Raw genomic sequence first — 24,415 nt, 5'->3', positions numbered from 1 at the left:
GTTTTTTTAACGCCTGGTCCCTTTCATCATTCGGTTTCCTGCAGTTCTGGCGCTATGGCGACTGGGTCGACGTCGTCATTGACGACCGCATCCCTACGTTCAATAACCAGCTGGTCTTCACCAAGTCAGCGGAGAGGAATGAGTTCTGGAGCGCCCTCCTGGAGAAAGCCTATGCCAAGTGAGCTGGATGACTATTTACCTTTATTAACCTGTTTATTAACCTTTATTAACCTGTTTATTGACCTTCATTAATCTGTTTATTAACCTTCATTAACCTGTTTATTAACCTTCATTTACATTTATGAACCTGTTTATTAACCTTCATTTACGTTTATTAACCTGTATATTAACCTTCAATTACGTTTACATTACATTTATGAACTTGTTTAATAACCTTTATTTACATTAGGTAACACGTTTATTAACCTTTATTTATGTCCATTAACCAGTTTACTAACCTTTATTTACATTTATTAACCTGTTATAAATCTATGTTTTTTAACCACAGAGCACCTTCGTCCTCCAACATCTATATTTCTTTCCCCCTCAGAACTCTCCTCACTTCATCTTTTCTCATGTCCAATCACCAGTTTTTAATCAATTTTTCTTCTCCTCTCCGCCCCCTCCCATCTATCTCAAATATTAAAGTTATTTGTCAAGGCCATCGATTCTAGAAATACATTGCACCTCAATTCAAGGACTGAAAAACAGCCGTAATGTTCTGCTTTTTGATTTATACAACGAGTGAATTGAATTTCAAGGAATGTCATTACTGGGTGAACTGAAATTGGAATCGACCCCATGGCCATCTGAATAACCTGAATCCATGCACATGCCTCCCTTCAAAATAGTAACTCATTTTTCTGTCTCTCTATCTCTCTCTCTCACTTCCTCTTTTCTTCCCAACATACTCAACATTTCCTACTGAATTGTGCCCCGTGCTACCGACCACCCCTCCCCCTCCACCCCCCCGCCTCTTTGGCCAGGCTTCATGGCTCCTACGAGGCCCTGAAGGGCGGGAACACCACGGAGGCCATGGAGGACTTCACTGGAGGGGTGACAGAATTCTACGAAATGAAGGAGGCCCCCAAGGAGCTCTACAAGATCATGAAGAAGGCCCTGGAGAGGGGGTCTCTCATGGGCTGCTCCATCGATGTGCGTTACCCCCACTGTTGAAATGAAATACAGTCATTAAGAACCGATGCAGAGTGAATAAAAAAATGAATACAAGTCGATCTCTCTCTCTGTCTCTTGCTCCCTCTCTCTCTCTTTCCCTCTCTCTCTCTTTCCCTCTCTCTCTTTCCCTCTCCCTCTCCCACTCTCTCAAATTCAAATTCAAAATGCTTTATTGGCATGAAATACAGTTGTGCATATTGCCAAAGCGTACACACAGAAACAGAATAGGAATACAAACAACCTGAAATACAAACAACATTGTGGTAACGATAACAATGCAATTAACAGTGTGGTAATGGCCCTCTCTCTCTCTCTCTCTCTCTCTCTCTCTGCCTCTTCCAGTCCCTGGTTCCTGCCCGGTTTGAGACCCGTACAGTGACAGGACTGGTCAAAGGCCACGCCTACTCTGTGACAGCAGTAGAGGAGGTGGGCTCACGGAGGGGGTTTGAGACTGCGTTTGTAGTTTGAGAGAGGCTGTGACACTGTGCTCTGTGTGTGTGTGTGTGTGTGTGTGTGAGAGGCTGTGACACTGTGCTGAGTGTGTGTGTGAGAGGCTGTGACACTGTGCTGTGTGTGTGTGTGAGAGTCTGTGACACTGTGTGTGTGTATGTGTGAGAGAGGCTGTGACACTGTGCTGTGTGTGTGTGTGAGAGGCTGTGACACTGTGCTGAGTGTGTGTGTGAGAGGCTGTGACACTGTGCTGTGTGTGTGTGTGAGAGGCTGTGACACTGTGCTGTGTGTGTGTGTGTGAGAGAGAGGCTGTGACACTGTGCTGTGTGTGTGTGTGTGAGAGAGAGGCTGTGACACTGTGCTGTGTGTGTGTGTGAGAGGCTGTGACACTGTGCTGTGTGTGTGTGTGTGTGTGAGAGCCTGTGACACTCTGACTGTGCTGATCTGTGCTGTGTCTCCAGTGTAAACAGTCTCAGAGTAAGGAGACCAAGGTGCGTCTGGTGCGGCTTCGGAACCCGTGGGGCCAGGTGGAGTGGAACGGCCCCTGGAGTGACAAGTGAGTGACCCCCTGCTGCCTAGATGGACCCTGTCCTCATCATCTCCCAGCAACATGGCTGAGCCTAGCAATTACTGCCAATCGTTAGCATGTAGCGCAATACTGCTCACCGTACCACAGTCCAGCACCTCACCAGATAATGCAGCCTGATACACACGCCTGTGGCCACCTGCTCCGTGAATCTCGCTGCGATAATTCTGCTGCAGCTTCTGACCCCATTAATCTGTGACCCCCAACCCCCGGCCTGCAGCTCCAAGGAGTGGGCGACCATTTCCAAATCCGAGAAGGAGAAGCTCCAGCATCAGAATGCTGAGGACGGGGAATTCTGGTGAGCACGGAAATGTTCAGTGGCCGTACGTTACTACAGTCTGCACCAACTGACAATTCTTGTCTTGTTTTCATTCTTTGTCATATTTACATCACTCACAGACATATTTTGAGTGACTTTTTTTTTACTTTTATGTTTTTTAATTTAATGTTCCCCACTCCCATCCCATCCCATCCCATCCCTTCTCTAGGATGTCTTTTGAGGACTTCAAGAAGAACTACACTAAGATTGAGATCTGCAACCTGACTCCGGATGCCCTGGACGATGACAAAATCCACAAGTGGACGGTGTCGGTGAACGAGGGTCGCTGGGTGCGTGGGTGTTCTGCCGGGGGCTGCAGGAACTACCCAGGTAGGAGAGGGGATGGGACACACCTTGTACTGAAATTCCAGAACAGAACTCTGATTACTCTACATTCTCTAAAAGAGAACACTAGCCTACTTACTTAGAATGTTTTAAGACTTCACTAATCATTAGACGATGGCCCCTCAACTTTCTCTCAGGATTGTGCTGATAACACAGTTCAGTCTTCACCTCAGCACTGCACACAATCCACGTTATGACAGTTCACAGTTCACAGGACACTGCATCGGAGTTCCACGATCCGGAACTTCGGGAAAAGCTCTGACGCGTCTGTGATGTCATTTCCTGCAGACACATTCTGGACGAACCCTCAGTACCGCCTGCGTCTGCTGGAGGAGGACGACGACCCCGAGGACAGCGAGGTGGCCTGCAGCTTCGTGGTGGCCCTGATGCAGAAGAACCGCAGGAAGGAACGCAAGATGGGGGCCAACCTCTTCACCATCGGGTTCTCCATCTACGAGGTGTCCCGTCACACCCAACCCTCTGCTAGGCAGTTAGCCTTTGTTTCTGTGTACCATATTTTAAATAATTTCCAGTCTAATCAAATCAAGGAAACATGATAACCAAATTGACTCATGCTTGCCAGTAGGATTCAGGGCATGTTTCAAACATATCATTGGCTCATGTTGACACAGATCACATTTTTTCAGAAATGGCTGAAGCTAATGTCACTAATTAAGCTTTGGTAACATATGTTAAAGGCTCAAATGCAACATATTGTAAAGGGTCCACTCTCTGACCCCATTGTCTGCCTGTCTGTCTGTCTGTCCCCCCCCAGGTGCCAAAAGAGGTATGAGGTGTAAAGAAGAAGCTTGGTGTGATGCTGTGGTCTCAGAGTCCTGTCAGCGAGCTCCCTGCTGCTTTTTTCGTCTGCGCAGTTCTGCGCAGTTCTACTGTCTGCTGCCGTCCTGGTGTTGCTTCTGCCTCTGACCTATCATGTGACTGTTGCTTCTGCCTCTGACCTATCATGAGCCTTTGTGCGTGTTTGATCTCTTGTTCCGTCTACAGAAGAAAAATAATAAGGGCTCTACAGGAAATTCAAGGTCACACTCAGCCCTGACAGTCATTTCAGGTCAAGGTGTACACGTCTAGCCTCACAAATCCAGGATCAAACAATCCATCTACCATTATTGTTTACCTGAGTCGGTACTCGGTACTGATAGTCCTGTATATCATACACTGTGTTGCTGCCATCAAAGGAGCAAGCCATTGGACCAAATGCCCCGACACCTGTCTGAACCATAGCAGTACGTTTGGGAATTTTAATTCAATTCAATGGGGTACATGTTACTTCCATGGGATGATTTGAGGCCGAAATATTTCGTTGGAGAGCTTGGTCCTGATTATAGCCAGCTCGTCTCCACTTGAACACAGTTGTTTTTCTTATCAGTTTCTTCCTTTTCCCACCCTGTCCATGTTCATGAATTCCCCTTGACCTTTCCTTTCTCCTCTGTCTCATCTCGGTCGTCCTCACCCTCTCTCTTCTTTCTCCTCCCTCTTTCATCTCTCTCTCTCTCTTTCTCATCTCTCTCTCTCTCTCTCTCTCTCTCTCTCTCTCTCGCTCTCTCTCCCACAGATGCACGGTAACAAGCAGCACATGCAGAAGGACTTCTTCCTGCTCAACTCCTCCAAGGCGCGCTGCAAGTCCTACATCAACCTGCGGGAGGTGACCCAGCGCTTCCGCCTGAGCCCCGGGGAGTACGTGATCATCCCCTCCACCTACGAGCCCCACCAGGAGGGCGAGTTCATCCTCAGGGTGTTCTCCGAAAAGCGCAACACCTCAGAGTGAGTGGCCCAGGCTGCGGAGGTGGGAAAGAACGGGAGGAGGAGGAGACAGGGGGGTGGTAACGGGGATTAGTTTGGGTGGGTGCGAGGGCATGGGAAGCAAGCATTTACAGAGGTGGAAAATCCAGGTTCAGAAAGTAAAACTCCTTCCCAGAATTTTGTTCCAACCACCTGGATTTGCTACAGTTCTTCAGCCAGGAGGTGGCACTAATTAAGTGAAATCAGCTGGCTGACTGTATGGGTGGAAGAAACACAAGGCAGGAGTTTTACTTTCTGACCCCTGGACTTTCCACCTCTGGCTATTTATATTTTTTATTATGAGTGCATACTTGCACACGTATGCACGTATGTGTGCTTTTTATGGTTTGCATGGGTGTAAGTGTGTGCGTATACTTGTGTTGACTGTCCCATGTGTCAACCAATCAAGACTTGAAAATATCTGCTGTGGTTTCAGCAAGAGGGTGGGAGGGTGGGGGGTTTGGGGGTAGCTAACAGACTCATAAGTGGTTTACATTCCAACTACAAGTCAGTGAGTACAAGTCAGGAGTAAGGAATCATCGGCTAAAATTTGTAATTAATTTAATAAAATTTACATTGATACTTATATTGATAGTTTAATGACATTTTGAAATGTATGATGTGATTAATGGGAGAAGTGTGGAACAGTGTCCAGGTCTGTAGTGATCTCCACTGGGAGTCTGTTGTAGGCCTGGTGTTTGCTTTAGGCTTTGTTTCCTGGGAGTTATTGGTGGGGGTGGGAGTTGGTGGGAGTTGATAATACCACCAAGGACAAACAATTTTAACGGCAATTTAATTTGTAGAGCTGGAAGAAATCGACCCCAAATCGAAGCTGTTATGGAATCTTTTTTAGGACAAGCGGCTTCAAATTTTGGCACGCTCCGGTAAACATGTCCCCTGTCCCATCCCAGCTCCTGCCCCTCGCACCGAGGGATCCTGGCCCCGTGATTCGGGTTTTTCTCGGCTCGGTCCCACAGAGACACCCCAGGAGCTCATATCTTAGTTTACATTAGGCTACAGCACATTCGTTCAGTGGCTGCTCCTATCCAGTGTGATTTACAGAGCTAAGGAACATAAGTGCATCCACTTAAGCTATGTGATCAACAGTGGCATAGTCATACATTTCCTTAACCGCAGAACCTGCATCTGAATTAATACAGATAAATGTGTACACTGGGCCATCGCAAAAATATATTACCCATATCAGCATTATCATTATAGTGCTAGGATGAGGTACATGGCTACCCTCTTATTTAGAAATCAATGACCTCCCCCCACCTCCCCACCCCCCTCCCTACCCCCCTACAACTTCACAGAGAGGATAATTTCTCATATTTGACATCAACAAAATGGCATCCAGGGGAAAAAAACAAAAGCCCTCTGCAAGAGTCTACAAGACATGGTCAGAGCTGGACCAAACCGGATCGGACTGGATCGGACCGGACTGGACTGGACGCTGTTCTCCCAGATCTAATGGACACAGATGCCGGAGGACCATATGACGTCATGATGGGGACGCCCCCCCCACCCCTGAAAATCAGCTTTAAATAGTAACGAGTGAAGCTGCAAGAATATGTAGACCACTTAATGCATCTTATAATATGCAGTCTCCTAGTACTTGGAGAATTCAGGAGACAAGAAGATGAAATATCTAAAAAAAAAAAAAAAAAAAAAAAAAAGATATGATAACAGGCTTGTTTTTTTTCCCACAGTGAGATGTGAAACGGTAAGGGTTTATGGGAGGCTGGCATTTGGCTAACAGAAGCTCCATGCTGCAGTAGCTTCAAATAATCATTGTTTTCTTGCTGCAGCACAGGTTTCAAATGTTTTTTTTCTTTTTGTAACTTGAGTGAAACCAAGTGCTTACAGAGGAAAATGTTCATGCTGAAGAAAAGGAGGGTTAACAACTGCCAAAATGTGACGGTGACATTACCACTGTTGCCATGGTGACTGCTGTTTGTTGGTTTCTACCCAGGGAGATAGAGAACAGGATCGAGGCAGACCATCCGGTGGTGAGTACCTCCCACCCACTACAAACTGCCCACTCTCCCCCCACACACTCTCTCTCTCTCTCTCTTTCTCTCTCCCTATCTCCACCTTTATATCCTGTTCACTGTGACCATCTGATCCATTTCCTCCACAAACTGACCCTCGCACCTGTCACATCTGGAAGTTTGCACCTGGCCCACACATCTGTCTCCACTGTCAGTCTGAGACATCACACCTGCACGCATCAGCCCTTCCCCCATCCTCTCCCTCCTCGGGGGGGTGTACACTTTTGCTTTTTCAGGCTATCGTTGTCTTACAGAAGCAGTTTCTAAAGCCAAGGCGGTAAGAAAAACACCACCCCACCCCACCCCACCCCACCCCCGCCACAGTACCAGAAATGCACCAATCAACAGCCGCTCTTTCTCACAGACAAGAAAGAGGAATAAGTGGAGAAAAGGCCACGCCCCCCCTGGCACTTCTATTTTTAACACCGCAGTGGGAAAGGAACAGTCTGATGACATCCGCTTGTAGTTCACAGCTCCTATCCTACACAAACCGGCCAGTCTCAAGCTCCATGCTGCCAATGTGCAGTAGTTCAGTATCCAGGACAGCACGAGTGAGAATATCTTCATGAGCAGAAGACGGACAGCGGTGGAAGTCACAAGGCTGTAAACGATCCTCAGACATAAATAATTTAATAATTTCCTCAGCAGGTGATGTTACCGAGTAAAAACTGGAGAACTCTAAACTCTAGTAGCACATACTTAAATTTTATAGATTAGAACCGGGGGGGGGGGGGGAGTCGGATATTGATGCATTGATGCAACAGGTACATCTTCTGTTTCATTCTGTTGATGCATCTTCTTCAGACTCGGACTCTGACATATAAGATAATGTTCCCTGGATATGGACCAGGCTGGCCTCCCCTTCCATCACAGACCTGCCACAGCCGGTCCCCCCGGGTGCAGTACTCACTCTCAGAAGAAAGGGTTTTCAAAATGCTCCTCTGTGTCTCCAGAGAGGAACCCCCTATCTAGTGCAAGCGTTCCTTGTTGGACAAAGATGGTTCAATCTAGGAGCTTTCAGACTTTTCACACCTACCATAGAAGGTTCCATAGAGACCTACCCCTACGGAGACAAGGCAAAGAGGCAAGCTGTTCCTGAGAGTGTGGTGGCCAGTCCCTCGCTGTGCTATGCCAGGCCAGCATGCAACTCAACACCCAGGACCGGCTGTCCATAAGCACTTCGACAGACACACAGGAAGTCACTCAGGAAGCTTCTGGCAACTGGTCACTTTCATGAGGTGGAAGAGGACCTTGCGACAGCATTCCTGCAGACATTGTTTTTTTCCATCAGCTCCATATTGGTCTCTTTTAGGGGAGGGTCTTTCCATGCACATGCAATCAGTCATTAAACTGATGGTATTTCTGCACATTTGTTGCATGCATAAGCAATAACTGTGGGAGTGGCTTACATTTCCCCATATACAGTGTCTAATTTCCTCTTTTACTGTCTCTCTCCCTGCTTCTGTCTTTCTCTCTGTCTCCCCCTCCCTCTCTCTTGTCCTTCCTCCCTCCCTGCCTCTCTTGCTCCCCCTCTATCTCCCTCCTCTATCTAACTCTGTCTCTCCCACTCCCTCTCTCTCTCTCCCTCCCTCTCCCTCTCTCTGTCCCCCTCTCTTTCTCCCCTCTCCCTCTCCCCCTATCTCTCCCTCCCTCTTCCTCTCCCTCTCCCCCCACTCTCTTCCCCCTCTCTCTTGCCCCCTCTCTCTCCCCCCTCTCTCTCCCCCTCTCTCCCCCTCCCCTCTTGCCCCCTCTCTCTCCCCCCTCTCTCTCCCTCTCTCTCTCCCCCTCCCTCTCTCCCTCTCTCTTCCCCCTCTCTCTCTCCCTCCGTCCCTCCCTCTCTCTCTCTCGCTCCCCCCGCTCAGCCGGCCCCAGCCTCCGCGGGGGAGGAGAGCGAGGAGGACAAGAAGTTCCGGACCATCTTCCAGCAGATCGCCGGGGACGTGAGTACTGGGCAGACTGGGAGCACTGGGGGAGCTGTGAGTACAAGGGGGGGCGAGGGGGGGGTCGGCCTGCTTTACTCAAACCACTCACACCTCACGACCCATGCATGCCTAATATCTGGTGTTAGTTTTAGAAGTTTTTTTTTGTTTTCTGAAAATGAGTGTGAGATTTTTGGGGGAATGTGGGGCATGGGGGGGTGGGCTATGGGCTTTGACCCCCAACCCCCCCCCCCCCTCCCAAAGTCCAGAAACCCAGATGCCAGCCATGGCAACATCACAGTAGGGTGCGTTCACTGCATTCCCATCACCACCTGCCCTCTCTTGCCCCCCCCCCCCGCCCCTTTTCAGGAAATGGAGATCAGTGCCAACGAGCTCAGGAACGTCCTCAACAAAGTGGTCTCCAAACGTGAGTCCCCCCGTCCTTTCCATTCACTTCGTATTCCTGCCAACGTGCAAACGTAACAGCTCTCTCTCTCCATCTCTCTCTCTCCGTCTCTCCTTCTCCAACCAGACAAGGACCTGAACACAGAGGGCTTCAGCCTGGAGAGCTGCAGGAGCATGATTGCCCTCATGGACGTATCCTTCGTATCAAGCGCCAAAATACACCCCTCCTGCACAAAATACACCCCTTCCCATCAGCCACCTGCACGGTCCCAGCTCCCTCCAAAAATGTACACTGCTAACAATGGGCCTCACTCACAAAACATGTGTACGATCACATTTGCAAGAACGTTTCCAAGAACGTTTTGGCATTCATCATTTTTTGTTATCTGTATTTCTTCATGGCTGTTTCCTCATGAAAATCACATGAACAGGATTGCACATTAAATTTACAAACAGCCAGCATTCAGCATCTCATACACCTGGGATATGCTCAAAAACAAAAGTCTGCACATCCACCATGAATCCCATATTGTGTTTTCTTTTTTTAAGAACAAAAGTAAGAATAATTTAAGAAATGTTTTATGAATGAGGCCCAATATCTGTAAATAAAGTAAATCATTTGACCAATACTCAGCACACAGTCCAGGTATTTAACAACAACAAAAAATGGAAACGCCAGCATGAAGTCACTTTATTGGGTGTTGGGCCATTACAGATGAACAGTTTGCCCTGCATGTGCCGTGGAATAGAATCTACCAGCTTATGGAATTCTGCTGGAGAAACACGATACCATCCTTCTGTGGGTAAATCAGTAAACTCGTGCTTGGTTTATGGAAGTGGAGGGGCCTGTGTCGGGCACTGAAGTATATCCCATAAATGATTTACTGGGTTCAAATCTTGTAACTGAGAAGGCCATGGAGATGTTGTCACGTTGCCCTCCTCAAACCACAAGGATGGTGTCATTTTGAAAGACGTCCATCTGCGCAGGAAATGCTATAACACGGGCTGCAATATGGTCAGTCAGTCAGTTCCATTGACTGATGATCGACATCGACCTTGCCTTCTGAGAGTATCGACTGCGTCCTAACTACGCCTGGAAGATGTCTGCTGTACTATTATAGAAGCACCAGAACCCTTCACTGTTGGCAAACTGACGTGTTTCCATTTATTTGGCCCCAGCCTGTATGTGCTATGCAGTATACGTGTGAAACAGCAGCTCACCTCACAACTATGCAGGGCATAAAATATTTCGTGACACATATAGTGGCGCTGAGCAAATTTCTGTGTATTAGCGTGTCAATTTTCAGAAATGTACTAAATTGATGATAACGTTCACTGGAGAAGCAGCTTCGGTTTCCATCGTTTAGCCGCCAGTGCGCCACGGGGAGGGGACACGTACGAGTGTGAGGTTTAACGGCGGGGTCGCGTTGTCGCCTTAACTACCGCTGCTCAGACAGATGGTACGGGCAGGCTGAACCTGCAGGAGTTCCGACACCTGTGGAACAAGATCAAACAGTGGCAGGTAAGACCGAGTCTTTGCCCACTGTGTTCTGGGTCGGGAGTCCCGGGGAAAAGCACATAATTGCTCATGGCAGTTGCCCAGTGAGAGAGGGAGGGAGGGAGGGGTTGATTGGCAAGTTATTCCCTTTCTCAGCTGCTCAACAGCGACCCCTACAGGACAGTGACTGCACAGCTCAGTTGGCGGACTGCGGAGTGTAAATGCAGGAGCGGTGGCTGGCTTGACCAGCAGTCACAGCCGTAGATAACTAAAGAAAGGAAGGGGGGGGAGGGGGGGGAGCTATGGCCGCCATTTTACAATGGTGCCTTCTCTGCACAGGAAATAAAAACGTATTATACACTGAAGATAAATTTGCTATAAATGAACGCAGGCTTGCTCAGGTGTGAGATGGTACATGTTTATGCATGCCTAGCAGCCAGGCATACACTCAAGGATATATAAGCACTGTGCCGTCCTTTCCACAGGGGGTCTTCAAGCGCTACGACACGGAACAGAAGGGCAGCGTCAACAGCTACGAGATGAGGAACGCGGTCAACGATGCGGGTGAGACTCCAGCAGACACAACTTCCGTTAATTCAAATTCCACTCCGGTGTCTTCACCAGAGCACGTAGCCTCCTGACTGAGGTTCCCATCCACTGTAATTTATTGAAGCCAAAGGGAAGCTTTTATTTTACATCTTTTCATTTGTGATTTGATGCGTCTTTGATTGGCTCGAACGGTGTGGTGGGGAGCATTTTATTCCCAGGTCAAATGGACATTTCGGTATCTTTGATTTTGACCCGATTAAGCAGGTTGATGTAGTATAGGGCCCACTCCCACTCCAGGGGTCCTCAATCTTATCCAGGAAGGGCCGGTGTACATGCAGGCTTTTGTCTCAACCAAGCAGTGACACACCTGATTCTACTAATTGAGGTTCTCAGCAAAGACTCTAGTGGTTGATTAGTAGGAGCAGGTGTGTTACTGCTTGGTTGGAACAAAAGCCTGCACCCACACTGGCCCTTTCTGGATAGGATTGAGGACCCCTGATTTAAACTGTCTCCTGCTCGGCAGGCACGGTTTCTAGTAGTCACACTCGTGCGTGCTGAAACTTTGAAACCGCGCCCTCTAACGGCCCTGTTCCCTGTACAGTCACGTGTTTTCTGTCCCTCGTAGGCTTCCGTCTCAATAACCAGCTCTATGACATCATCACCATGCGCTACGCCAACGAGAGCATGAACATCGACTTCGACAGCTTCATCAGCTGCCTCGTGAGGCTGGAGGGCATGTTCAGTAAGTGTGACTGGACATGTAGTTCAGCTGGCTACAACCGACTGAGGGTTCCATATTATGACATTACATTACATTACATTAATTTAGCAGACGCTTTTATCCAAAGCGACGTACAAAAGTACATATTATGGTCACTGGACGACTACAAAACACAGGTTCAATAAGGTACTGTACTAATTTCTATTTATAGCTATTTATAGCCAAGAACACAGTTCAGCTCACGCAGTGAACACTATTCTGACCTAACTTATATGACGCCAAACTAGGGACAAGAACAAGCTACAATATTAGGACAAATACAATTTACAAAAAAGGCCCGGAATGGGGGGTACATGAGTTTCATAAAAGGGGGGATTTAAAGTGAAATGATTCACAGAGTGGTGGCAGTTAGTCCAGGTGTAGTCTGAAGAGATGCGTCTTCAGACCACGGGGGAAGATGGTTAGTGAGGGAGAGGTTTGAAGAGGGAGTTCGTTCCACCATGAATCACAGCTAAATGAATCGGTAGTTCTTTATTTGAAATGGGGCCATACAGTGTAGTGCTCTAAATTCACTTTGTCATCCCTGAGTAATGGCCCGACCCTTATCATACCGTAACAATCTCACAACTCAGATCATAACAACTGACACACGCTATGAGGTACATAGTGATGAGCATTTATGACAGTAATAATGCAACTCGGGACATGTCATATGACAACTCTTTGGTATCACAAGCTATAATATTCATATGTTCTTGTAATAGTGCTTATGATGCATTATGCAGTGCTTATTAAGGCACTATGAATACTCTATAAGCAGTGAAACACTTAAAGGAGATCATACGTACATTTGCACACTGTGAGTCATGTTCGCCACACCATACATCCCCCTTTTTGGGAGATGGGTGTGTGTTTTTAACCATTTGATGTGAATGGGGGTTTTACAGGGGCATTCCAGGCCTTTGATCGGAAAGGAGATGGCATGATCACGCTTACTGTCCTGGAGGTAAGAGCACCGACAGGGGGGGACACATGCCCCCCCCCCCAAAAAACAAAAAAAACACAATGTGTTCTCCCCAGTATTATCATGTTGCATTGGGTGGTACTGTTAGTGTCTTACCCCAAAGAATCCGGATGAAAATTTCCTGTTTCTCTCCCGCTCCCCCCCCCCCATCTCATTTGAAATGAGATCTAGGTCCTTGAGTAACCGTCTCTCCCTCCTTCACGTGCAGTGGCTCCAGCTGACCATGTATGCCTAGGCAGGCCCCGTGACTGCAGGTGAGCCTCGTTCTCCACCTGGACCACAACCGGACCACAACCACACCACAACCGGACCGCCACCAGCCTTGGCTTCACCTCGCGCCGTGCCAGCCCCGTCACACCCCCCCCACCCCCCCCAACCACCACCCGTCTTCTCTACACTCTAACCCAGGTCACGGTGTCGTCAGGGCCGGGTTCTTTCCACCGTGTTACGCTCATCCGCCGTCTCTCTTTGTAACGAGCGCTCGACACTCTCATTCTGTCTGCTTCATCACTAACCCTCCCTCCTCCTCCTCCTCCTCCCCTCAAACCCTTCTCCGCAAATCTCCACATCATCTTCTCAGGTAACTAAACCCAAATAAACACACACACACATCCTTCCTGTTATTTTACAGCATTGACTCCACCACCTCTGCACCCCCCCGTCCCCTCGCCCCCCCCCTCCCCCCCTCCTTTATTCATTATTAAAAACTTGGGAGAGCTCCTCTCCCTCACATCAGACCCAACCCAACCCTACTCCCCACCCGCCCACCAGCCCCTAATGTACCCAAGACCCTCTCTCATGGATCACGGACCAAAGGCCTCTCTGCAGGTTCACCACAACCACCACAGTGCAGCTCTCCTGTCTCTTTGGCGCCCCCTGGTGGACCAACACGTGCAGGAACAGCGCTTGTTTTCAGTCCTGGTTCAATCCCACCCCCAGTCAGTGGAATCATATTGAGGGGGGCACTCCGGTCTGTTATGATGGAACGTGGGGACACATAATGGATCTGCACCCCCCCCCCCCCTTCCCCCTCCCCCCCGCCCCAAACACTTAACAACAGCCAGGACACATCCAGACTGCGGCAGGAGACCCCCGTACACCGCCCCCAGCTACACCCTAAGGGCGGTTAAACAAATCACGAATATGAGTACGGGTTGCGCTGATAATTTTTGTGGTTTTACATTAAAAGCTTTGGTCAAATGAGTGTACTGCATTTTTTACTCTTTTAATCCAATAAATACTTATGCAGCTATTGTTTGCAGTTTCCCCGCCCCCCCCCCCCCCCCAACAATCCAAGGAGTCCTCAAGCATTCTTATTTTAAACAACACATGATTTTATTTTACATTAAATCTATATATTGGCCAAAATACTGGTGGAAACGGACTCAGTGGCATTCAGTGTGGTTTCAAATAAAGTGTTTGAAAGCAATGAAATCCTTCAGGCCAATTTTAAGGTGTTTACAGCCAATTCCCCCCCAGCACCTCTAACACCATATCATTTCTTTTGAGATAAAACTATATAGACAAACACAGCACATAAAGAAAAAAGACAAATTTCAACCAACTGAAATGTTTCAAAGATTTTTTTTTATTTCCGTTTTTGCTCATAATAATTTTCTTAGAAAATGTCGGTAACAAAGAGCTTGGCACGCAGAACTGGGTGCCGACAGGTAGAACACATACTTCTGTTAAAGGACCTCAGGGAAAGCAGGTAAGAGGACACCTGTATGCTCCCCTATGCCTAAACAACACGAGGAAATGGTCGTGACCCTTAAAAAAAGAGGATTTAAAGGGAAAGGAGTTTAAAGGTAAGGGACTCAGGTTGAAGGATTTCGAGTCTGCCACAATGTCACCACCAAGAACAGACTCTTAACCTCCCAAGTCACCGTGTAGAACCTTGAGCTGCCAACACAACTACAATGACTGATAGTAACTGGCTTTGAACTGGTGTTTAGATTCAAGGACATGACAAAATATGTTTTCTACAAAATCCGTTAATAAAGTTGGTTTTGCTGTTTGAAAGTCATGTTGGATCAAACTGCGCCTGGCCTGGTGTGCGTATGTGTGTGTGCACATCTGTCGATGTCTGTCTGTGCGCATATGTGCATTTGTGTGTGTGTGTGAGCGTGCATGTGCCGTGCGTGTATTGTGTGTTGTGTGTGTGCTATGTGCATGCATGCGTGTGTGTGCGTGTGTGTGTGTTGTGCGTGCGTGCGTGTGCGTGTGTGTGTGTGTACCAGGCCTGGTGGTTCTGTTCTAATAGGTTGTGGGCGTATGGCATGGGGAGAGTCTGGCTCTGTGTTCTCCCTATAAAAACACCTCCCCTGTTCACCTCCTCTTCGCCTCCTCACACAAACGCACAAACACGGCCGTAGAGCCCTTTCCTGAGGGGCAGAGCGGTCGGCCCTCTTCCCCCGGCTGTGCCGTCAACTGTCACTCCATTCAAAAATAAAACAACAACAACAAAAAGAAAAAAGCCCGCCAGGCGAGCCCATACAAAATCTCTCCCAGTTCAGTTACAATTACTGGTAAGTACAAAAACCACTCATCCAATGTAAAAAACAAAACAAAAAAAACCCCAACAAACAACAGCACTCAAACAAAAAAAAAATTAAAAGTTAATTATCCTTTGATCTTTTTTTTCTTTCGTCTGTGATTTCATAAGGCTATCTGGTGAACTGTAATAAAATATGGAAGATACTGGATTTGGGAGCGGAATTCCGAGCCAATGGAAAGTGAGAACAGTAGCCGTGCCGACGAGAGAGCGAAGACAGGCCTATCCGATTCAAAGAAAGACAGATCTGCACACGTCTCGCCGTGACTGATCGGGCAGAAGTCACAAGCTGGACTACCCAGAAGTCAACGGGGGAAAGAAATACCCCATAGGACACTAGGAAACGCACGCCACTAGAGCGAACAGAGCAGTCCAGCTCATGAGACTTTTGATTTGTGTCTGATGTCAACAGCCTGCAGATACGGATGTATGTCTGATGTCACTGTATGAAAATATCAGTGATGAATAATATAGCAATGATATTAAGATTTTAAAATGGTCACCCTGCACTCAAGGTGTAGGGCCCACAAGGCTTCTGACACCCTGGCGAACACCACAACAAATTCTCAAACCAAACAGTCACTCCAGTTATTATCCACACTAAAACCAAAAAAAAACAAAACAAAACAAAAATAATACTCACACAGCCTCTAAGGGGGAAAAAAAACATCCCCACGTACACGTACTCGTCTGTTCACACGGAACGCGCAGACCTCCGTCCCTGTGCTCTCTAACCGCCACTGCAAATCGCAAACCTTTTGACCGTCACTTCAAACCAAGTGGTGCCACACTCACGCACGCTCATCTACGCACGTCTCCACGGCAACGTGGCGTCTCGCGAGCAATCTGAAGAGAACGCGCTCCGGAAACGGAGCCGTCGAAAACGAAGATAAAGACGGAGAACAAACCAAACGAACACCCAAAAAACAAACAAAAAAAAATGCTTGTGATAGGTGAAGCATAATTAAAAACAACAATGGAAGGAAAAAAATGAAAGAATTCTGCTTCAAAACTTCAAAACAGTAACTTTTAGCCTAAATGTACTACACAATTGTCTAAATGTAGTTCAGACGCGTAGAGGCCCAGGGGAAGCGGCTGGAACAGGAATGGGCTTCATCAGCAGCAGAGTATCACACGCTGGCGATACAGCATCACCGCTGGGAATTACCCATCGCTCAGCACGACTTCGCTGGCGGGGGCACCTACAGTCCGAATCCAATTAAAAACAGACCATATAAGATAAGATACGGAAGGGTAGAGTTGCTCAGCGTAACACCAGCACCACAGTTTCAACACTCGTAAAACGGGCTATAAAACGCTCTCTTAAACCCATGCCATACCGTCAACTAACCTGAGGGCTGTCCAGAACAGCTTGTGTGTTCACAGCTATCGGTGAGTGATTGTGAGTGTGCGTGCGTGGGTGTGTGTGTGAGTGTGTGCGTACGTGGGTGTGTGTGTCTGTGTGTACGTGTGTGTGTGTGCGTGTGTCTGTGTGTACGTGTGTGTGTGTGTGCCTGTGTGTACGTGTGTGTGTGTGTGTGTCTGTGTGTGAGTGTGTGTGTGTGCGTGTGTGTGTATATGGGGAAAACACAACAGTTCAACACTCATACCTGTCCTGAAGCGTTATCTTCTTTAAGAAAGCACGTGATTGAGTGAATGTATTTGGTCTATGGATTTATAACTCAACGCTGCGACAGCATGATTACAGACAGAACAAATGAGCAGAGGGGGACAGCAACAGGCTCTTTCCTTCCCCACTGCAGAGAGAGCCCAGGGGATCGAGCCTGCCCCGTCCTCCCGCTGCTAACAGGTAAAATAAGGAGCCACAGCTTTCCCATGGGACTACGCTAACGTTAGCACCATCATCGACCCGTCCGTCCGTCTGTCAATCTGGGCAAGGGTGGGCAGGGCGAGATCACGCCAGGGTGGTACAACAGAGCAGAGCAGGGCAAAACAAGGCAAAACAAGTCCCACCCCACCATACCTGTCTGGCAGAATACCTGCCACTTGGCCCCTCCCCTTAATAGTAGCTCCGCCCACTCTCTCACTCTCTCCTCGCCCCCTCTCCAAGTTCCAAGGTTCAGGCGGGAAGGGTAAGGATTGGATAAGTGGAGAGGGAGGAGCTAGATGTAAAGAAGTGATTGGTTCAACCTGGACACCGTAGGCGAGTCCAGTAAACATCCACAGTACTGTCCATCTGTGACGGTGGGAGGGGTTTTCCAAAGCGCCATATAAGGGCAGAAACGGAGTTTCTCCCGTCAAATCTGCCGCCTGAAGCTTTGAAGACCAGGCCCCCACGGTCACAGATGTGAAGCACCTGGTGGGGTTTTTTCGCGTGAGGTCTTCCCAATATGGGGCGGCAGAGAGGCGCCCCCTGCTGGTCAGGGCTCCAGCTTGCTGTCGGCCTCCACGTGGCTCTGCATGTGCAGGGGGACGTCCTGCCGGGACATTCAGAGGCACAGCTGAGCGAGGCCCGGCCCACGCGCACGCTTACATCACATTACAGCCAGGGGTGCACAACACGGGCCGATCCGTTTCAGGATTTTGTGCCAACTTCAGCTCTTAATTATTCCATTGGCCCAGTCGTATCTTTATTCTGAAATCTGCACAAGCTACACCAGCTACAGTCGCAGACTGCAAGCGTGTCCTGAAGATTTCACTGTGCTCAAGTACAGGAGTGAACCAGCGTAGTTTGTAGAGCTGTCAGGAGAACTAAAACTGAGGTGACCGGTTGGAACAAAAACCAGCATGCGGACCGACCGGCCCTCCAGGACCGGAGTTGTGCACCCCTGCATTACAGCCACTCACCGTACGCTCTGATCCACACTGACTTAGAGAAGAGGACACCAACACTGTTACTCTCAGGAATATGAAAATGTGACCTCTCCACTGAAGGCCAGTTAATAATTAACAAGTGTGAACTTAACTGAACAAAACAACAATTACTACTGTAAAATAAAAGTAAATTCCACTATATGGTATAGCCTATAATCTTTACACAGCTAGACCCATAATATCGTACTCCTAAAAGGAAATCTGGACAGCTAAAGGAGAGTCATGGTGCAGTCTGAGAGTGGTTAGTGCGTGTGCTGTAGTGTGGGTGTGGTGTTGTGTCTGTGCGTGTGACGTGTGTGTGTGTGTGTGTGTGGTGTGTGGTGGTGTAGTGTGTGTGGTGTGTGGTGTGGTGAGTGTTGTTGGTGTGTGTGTGTGTGTGTGGTGGTGTGTGTGTGGTGTGTGTGTAGTCGGTGTGTGTGTGTGTGTGTGTGGGGTGTGTGTGTGTGTGTGTGTGTGTGTGTGGGTGGTGTGTGTGTGTGTGTGTGTGTGAGAGTGTGTGTGTGTGTGTGTGTGGTGTGTGGTGTGTGTGTGTGTGTGTGTGTGTGGTGTGTGTGTGTTGAGTGTGTGGTGTGTGTGTGTGTGTGTGTGTGTGTGAGTGTGTGTGTGAGGTGTGTGTGTGTGTGTGAGCGTGTGTGTGTGTGTGTGTGTGTGTGTGTGTGAGTTGGTACCTCGTGGGTGTTGTTGCGCACGGTGAAGAAAGCGTCGCAGCTCCTCCAGCGGCACTTGAGTGTCTGGAAGCTGGGGCTGGCGTGGTCACTGAGCACGTGCTGCTGCAGGTGCTCCCGCACGCCGAAGATCAGCGAGCAGCCGTGCCACTGCAAGGAGGGGAGAGGGGCGGGTTCACTCACCTGCTGACATCACCTGCTGACATCACCCGATGACATCACCGAATGACATCACCTGAAGACATCACTGGCTGACCTCAACCCCCGCTGCACACAAACTGCCTCATGCTCTTCAGCCGGAACATTCTACACCTCGCCTATTATAATAGTTCCCGCAACGTTGTCCCCGTTACATTTTTTGTGGACTATGATTCTGTGATTAAGGTCTTGAGATAAAGGTCTTGATGCTTTTTATCCACAAAGACACAAAAGCTTACGACCTCTAACAAGAAGAGCGAGCATGACACAATGCTTAATCTCACTACCTATGCGCTACCTAGAAGAACAGGACGGAAGCCGTAGAGTTATTGTAGTAAATACGAGCGAAAACTGAAAAGTGGCTGGCTCAGCATCGCCCCCCAGTGGCCTCACCCAGCAGCGGTAGTTCTGGATCAGGTTCAGTCTGACGGCCTGCACGCTTCCGTCGTAGCAGCCGGTGTAGATCTGGGAAAGGGGGGGGAACAGCGTCAGTCGTTAGCACCCGCGCTCAAACGGAAACGGCGGCGGCGGCGGCGGCGGAGGACGGCTTGCGGGCGTGGCGGCCGCAGCGGTAGGCGCTAGCCGCTAGGCGCTAGTGGCCCGCATCTCGCTCACCATGCTCTTGTGGATGGCCATGCACATCACCATGTCCTTGTGTCCGCCGTACACCTGCAGCCGGTCGTGGGACTGAGGGAGGGAGGGAGAGAGGGAGGGAGAGAGAGAGAGAGTACAGGAGATCATTACAGGGCTCCCTCACCTACCGACACCAATAATTCGAACACTTCTCAAGACTCCATTCCCTGTTCCAACGGTCCAAAAAAACAGTGCAGCAACCTTTAATCATTAGGTGTTGCAAACTGTTAATTAAAAAAATGCCCCTGAAAATATCCCTGAAAACAAATGCCCAGCTCACAGGTGAGCCACACAGCTCACAGGTAAGTAGCACAGCTCACAGGTGAGCCACACAGCTCACAGGTGAGCCACACAGCTCACAGGTAAGTAGCCAGCTACGGAGCACACAGCTCACAGGTAATAGCCAGCTCACAGGAGCCACACAGCTCACAGGTAAGTAGCACAGCTCACAGGTGACCACACAGCTCACAGTAGTAGCCAGCTCACAGGTGAGCCACACAGCTCACAGGTAAGTAGCACCTCACAGGTGAGCCACACAGCTCACAGGTAAGTAGCACAGCTCACAGGTGAGCCACACAGCTCACAGGTAAGTAGCACAGCTCACAGGTGAGCCACACAGCTCACAGGTGAGACACACAGCTCACAGGTGAGCCACACAGCTCACAGGTAAGTAGCACAGCTCACAGGTGAGCCACACAGCTCACAGGTAAGTAGCCCAGCTCACAGGTGAGCCACACAGCTCACAGGTAAGTAGCACAGCTCACAGGTGAGCCACACAGCTCACAGGTAAGTAGCACAGCTCACAGGTGAGCCACACAGCTCACAGGTAAGTAGCACAGCTCACAGGTGAGCCACACAGCTCACAGGTAAGTAGCCCACCTCACAGGTGAGAAACACAGCTCACAGGTAAGTAGCACAGCTCACAGGTGAGCCACACAGCTCACAGGTGAGAAACAGGGAGGTACGCCACGCCTACCTTCAGCTCGTAGACGCGCACCAGCTTGTCCAGACACGCCGTCACCATCACCTTCCCCAGGATGGCTACCACGGTAACCGCGTGGCTGTGGCCCTTATAGATGCGCACCAGTTCCCCCGTCTGCGTGAGGGAGGGGCCACAAGGGGGGGGGGGGGGGAGGGAGAAGCATTAGTCATTAACCTTCATGGCTACGATAGCACGACGCTCAATAACCCTCTCCATGTTAACACTGCCCATCAGCAGTCTCAGGGATATTTGACACAGTGGTAGAGTGAGTGAATGGAGACTCACGTGGATGTTGTGCGCTTGGACCGACTGGTCGCTGGACCCACTGAAGACCAGGTCATTCACCACCTCAGGACGCACGGAAGGAATACAGTCAACATGCGCGCTTGTTAGCAAGCATGTGTATCATGTATGTGTATGAAGAAGTATGGATACAAATGTGTGTGCATGTGAGTGTGCATGTGCGTGTTTGCGTGTGTGCTCAGGGGGGTGAGTGTGTGTGTGTGTGTGTGCTCAGGGGGGTGAGTGTGTGTGTGTGTGTGTGTGCTCAGGGGGGTGAGTGAGTTGTGTGTGTGTGTGTGTGTGTGTGTCTCAGGGGGTGAGTGGTGTGTGTGTGTGCTCAGGGGGGTGAGTGTGTGTGTGTGTGCTCAGGGGGGTGAGTGTGTGTGTGTGTGTGTGTGCTCAGGGGGGTGAGTGAGTGTGTGTGTAAGTTTATATGCAGCCGTGTCTCACCTTCATGCAGAGCACGGTTTTGGTGTGCCCCTCCAGGGTGCGCAGCAGTAGGCCGTTCTTGGCGTCCCGCACGCTGATGGTGCAGTCGTAGGACCCGACCAGCAGGAGGCGCCGCGCTCCCTCCTGCGCCGACACCAGGCAGCTGACTGCCCGCGGCCCGTGGCACTCGAACACGTCCAGCTGCCGGTTACTCTGCAGGGCCAACGGGCACAGGGGTCAGAGGCCAGCTCTAGCCAGTACTGACGTGAACACAGAAACAAGCTTTACGTAATAATCACTGCACATGCTCAAATCTAGCCACAGTGTACTGGTTACACTGTACTACCAGTTATACTGTACTGGGGTCCACTGGAGTGAGTCCTCCATAGGGAGACAGCGACCGTGTGGATGTCCCCCTGCCATGCCTGGCCCCACCTGTCCTGCTCCCACCCCCACCACCTGCCCCCCCCGGACGAGGTGGTAACCCCGCTCCCCCTCAGGCTGAAGCTGACCACGTTGCCGTTGGCGAGGCCGGCGTACAGAACCTTCCAGCGGCTGTGCAGGCACAGGACCCGGTCCGGCACAGACATCTGCTCCACACACTCCTGAGTCTGAGACAGGGGAGGGGAGGGGGGGGGGGAGGGGAGGGGGGGGAGGGGAGGGGAGGGAGATGATCAGTTAAGAGTGAAGGAGTACCTCAGGAACACAAAGTTACCTCCCAAAAACAATATTTGTGCAATCACGTTCTATTCAACCACTGCTGCATTATGATTATTATTACTTGCTGATGCTGTTATTGTGATTTTATTTTGAGAGAGAAAGACAGTTGGGAGGGAGGGAGGGAGGGAAAGAGAGATGAATGGAGTGAGAGAGAGATGGAGGAAGGGGGAGTGAGAGAGAGGGTGAGAGAGAGAAGCAGAGAGATGAAGGGAGGGAAAGAGAGAGAGATAAATGGAGAGAGAGAAATGGAGGAAGGGGCAGAGAGATGGAGGGAGAGAGAGCGAGGGATGGAAGGAGAAAGAGAGAGACAGAACCCATCACACCCCGCCCCCCCCCCCACCCCCAGGACGGGCGCGGCACCTTGAGGCTGTAGCAGCGGATGGTCTTGTCGCTGGAGCCGGAGTAGAGCCGATGCTGCAGGCCCGGCCCGCTGGACACCAGCAGGCAGTTCACCTTGGAGCTGTGGCCCTCGAAGACCGCCACGCACTTCCGGCTCTACGCGGTACCCAGGGTGCACAGCGTTAGCGACACGCGCACACACACACACACGCACGCACACACACATACGCGCACACACGCACACACATGCGCACACACACGCATGCATGCACGCACGCACGCACAAACACACGCATGCATGCATGCATGCAGGTACGCGTATGTGTGCTTGTATGCATTCGTTTCATTTCACATTAAACAAAATGCAGGGCCTAGATCACAAGGCAGGGAGAACAGAATTGTTCCTGAGGTTGTCATTTCAAAACGGTTGAATCGTTTTTGTTTTTCTCTCCAAAACAATTATCAAAGCAGACAAACGTGTGACCTGCGTGACCCCAAACATAAATCCCTTTTAAACTAAAACTCTCAACCAAACTCTCCAGAGGTTAACAGTGACGCACACGGGTCTGTATACTGATGTAAACCCGCCGGTCATGAGCAGCACCAGAGCAGCGGGCGCGGCAGCACCAGAGCAGCGGGCGCGGCAGCACCAGAGCAGCGGGCGCGGCGGCACCAGAGCAGCGGGCGCGGCGGCACGCGGACTCACCGCCAGGTGGAAGGCTCGCACGGTGCGGTCGCCCGAGCAGGTGAAGAGCTGCCCGCCGTGGATCTGCAGGGAGTTCACAGCCGCCTGGTGCCCCTCAAACGAGCCCTCCGAGGGCTCCTCCTCCTCCCCGGCCTCCGAGGCCACGTCTGTGCGCACACACACACACACACACACACACACGCACACACACACACACACGCACACACACACACACACACACACACACGCACACGGGTCACGCACACACACACACACACACACACACACACACACGTGCGCGTGCACACACTCACGTATGCATACACACACACACTCACACACACACAGATACGCACACACACAGTCACGCCATCACACGACGCGACCGCACGCATCACATACACACAACTGCACCACACAACAGCACGACGCGCACACAACACCACCACAGACGACACACAGTGAGTGCTTCATCTAACTCACACATGAATTGAAATCCCGCACTCAGGGTCTAGTCTATCGAATCTGAGTACGCCACAGCGTCAGGGCTACTGTTCGTGCCTCCAATGTTAAAAAACAGTCGCATGTCATGTTTTATCATAAACACATTCCGAGCAGCGTGTCCAAGTACTGCACACACAGTGCAAATGTTTTCTGAAGACGATGAACAGGGCTTGCTGGTCTGGAGATAAATAAGGCGAATGAGTACTCTTTCTGAGCAGACTTACCTGAGTTCACCTCAGCTTTTCTCACAGTGGTCGGGGGTGGCTGGGTTTGGCTGCAGGAACAGAGGAGAGACATTTTAGGTTTGAGTCTCTTTTGGGGGGGGGGGTTATTAGCTGTAGTTATTACCACCACTGATTAGTCCGAGCGCGGCCATTTTCTAACGCACGTATCAAGTCGCCATTTCCACCATCATTACTTTCCCTAATCTCGGCAGCATCACTGTCTGTAATGGACACTCCGAGCACATCGACAAAAAAACATAAGAGACCACCCAAAACAGACACTGGAGCACTCACAGAAAAATAAAAGCATGTTTATTTAAATAAGACTGACATTTTGACCTCAGAGTCAACTGGCATTTCGACTTGGCGTCTTTCTCAAACTCAGCACATTGTTCAATGGCATTTACATAAGGCTGTATAATATTTATCTACGGGGACTTGCCGATTATTGCAGTGCTCAGTCAGTGTGATTTTATGTATGATGATGTATGATAGGTGACGTGATACAAACTATGAGCA

The 24,415-nt window shown here is 49.8% G+C and overlaps 2 protein-coding genes across 4 annotated transcripts in view; one reads left to right on the top strand and one right to left on the bottom strand.

Annotated features, from left to right (window-relative positions):
* The window catches only part of capn3a (calpain 3a, (p94)), a 23,993-nt gene extending 9,125 nt beyond the window's left edge, over positions 1 to 14,868 (top strand). For both annotated transcript variants that reach the window (XM_064312256.1, XM_064312334.1), the window contains exons 4-21: positions 45 to 178; positions 987 to 1,155; positions 1,519 to 1,602; positions 2,088 to 2,182; positions 2,433 to 2,510; positions 2,701 to 2,861; positions 3,165 to 3,334; positions 3,652 to 3,663; positions 4,450 to 4,658; positions 6,652 to 6,688; positions 8,593 to 8,670; positions 9,019 to 9,076; positions 9,182 to 9,246; positions 10,508 to 10,576; positions 11,038 to 11,116; positions 11,727 to 11,843; positions 12,770 to 12,828; positions 13,055 to 14,868. In XM_064312256.1, coding sequence (XP_064168326.1) covers positions 45 to 178; positions 987 to 1,155; positions 1,519 to 1,602; positions 2,088 to 2,182; positions 2,433 to 2,510; positions 2,701 to 2,861; positions 3,165 to 3,334; positions 3,652 to 3,663; positions 4,450 to 4,658; positions 6,652 to 6,688; positions 8,593 to 8,670; positions 9,019 to 9,076; positions 9,182 to 9,246; positions 10,508 to 10,576; positions 11,038 to 11,116; positions 11,727 to 11,843; positions 12,770 to 12,828; positions 13,055 to 13,081 — 1,701 coding nt within the window. In that variant the 3' untranslated portion in view covers positions 13,082 to 14,868. The remainder of the gene's footprint in view (positions 1 to 44; positions 179 to 986; positions 1,156 to 1,518; positions 1,603 to 2,087; positions 2,183 to 2,432; positions 2,511 to 2,700; positions 2,862 to 3,164; positions 3,335 to 3,651; positions 3,664 to 4,449; positions 4,659 to 6,651; positions 6,689 to 8,592; positions 8,671 to 9,018; positions 9,077 to 9,181; positions 9,247 to 10,507; positions 10,577 to 11,037; positions 11,117 to 11,726; positions 11,844 to 12,769; positions 12,829 to 13,054) is intronic.
* znf106a (zinc finger protein 106a) overlaps positions 14,415 to 24,415 on the bottom strand; it is a 27,053-nt gene continuing 17,052 nt past the window's right edge. For both annotated transcript variants that reach the window (XM_064312069.1, XM_064312145.1), the window contains exons 12-22: positions 23,897 to 23,946; positions 23,190 to 23,335; positions 22,505 to 22,639; positions 21,920 to 22,035; positions 21,446 to 21,638; positions 20,999 to 21,061; positions 20,708 to 20,827; positions 19,714 to 19,785; positions 19,492 to 19,563; positions 18,904 to 19,050; positions 14,415 to 17,838 (exon numbers count right to left, since the gene is read on the bottom strand). In XM_064312069.1, the coding sequence (XP_064168139.1) occupies positions 17,782 to 17,838; positions 18,904 to 19,050; positions 19,492 to 19,563; positions 19,714 to 19,785; positions 20,708 to 20,827; positions 20,999 to 21,061; positions 21,446 to 21,638; positions 21,920 to 22,035; positions 22,505 to 22,639; positions 23,190 to 23,335; positions 23,897 to 23,946 (1,171 nt within the window). In that variant the 3' untranslated portion in view covers positions 14,415 to 17,781. The remainder of the gene's footprint in view (positions 17,839 to 18,903; positions 19,051 to 19,491; positions 19,564 to 19,713; positions 19,786 to 20,707; positions 20,828 to 20,998; positions 21,062 to 21,445; positions 21,639 to 21,919; positions 22,036 to 22,504; positions 22,640 to 23,189; positions 23,336 to 23,896; positions 23,947 to 24,415) is intronic.

The sequence above is a fragment of the Anguilla rostrata genome, chromosome 1 (assembly GCF_018555375.3).
Source record: "Anguilla rostrata isolate EN2019 chromosome 1, ASM1855537v3, whole genome shotgun sequence".
Taxonomy (NCBI): Eukaryota; Metazoa; Chordata; class Actinopteri; order Anguilliformes; family Anguillidae; genus Anguilla; species Anguilla rostrata.
This window is presented reverse-complemented; position numbering and strand designations above follow the sequence as displayed.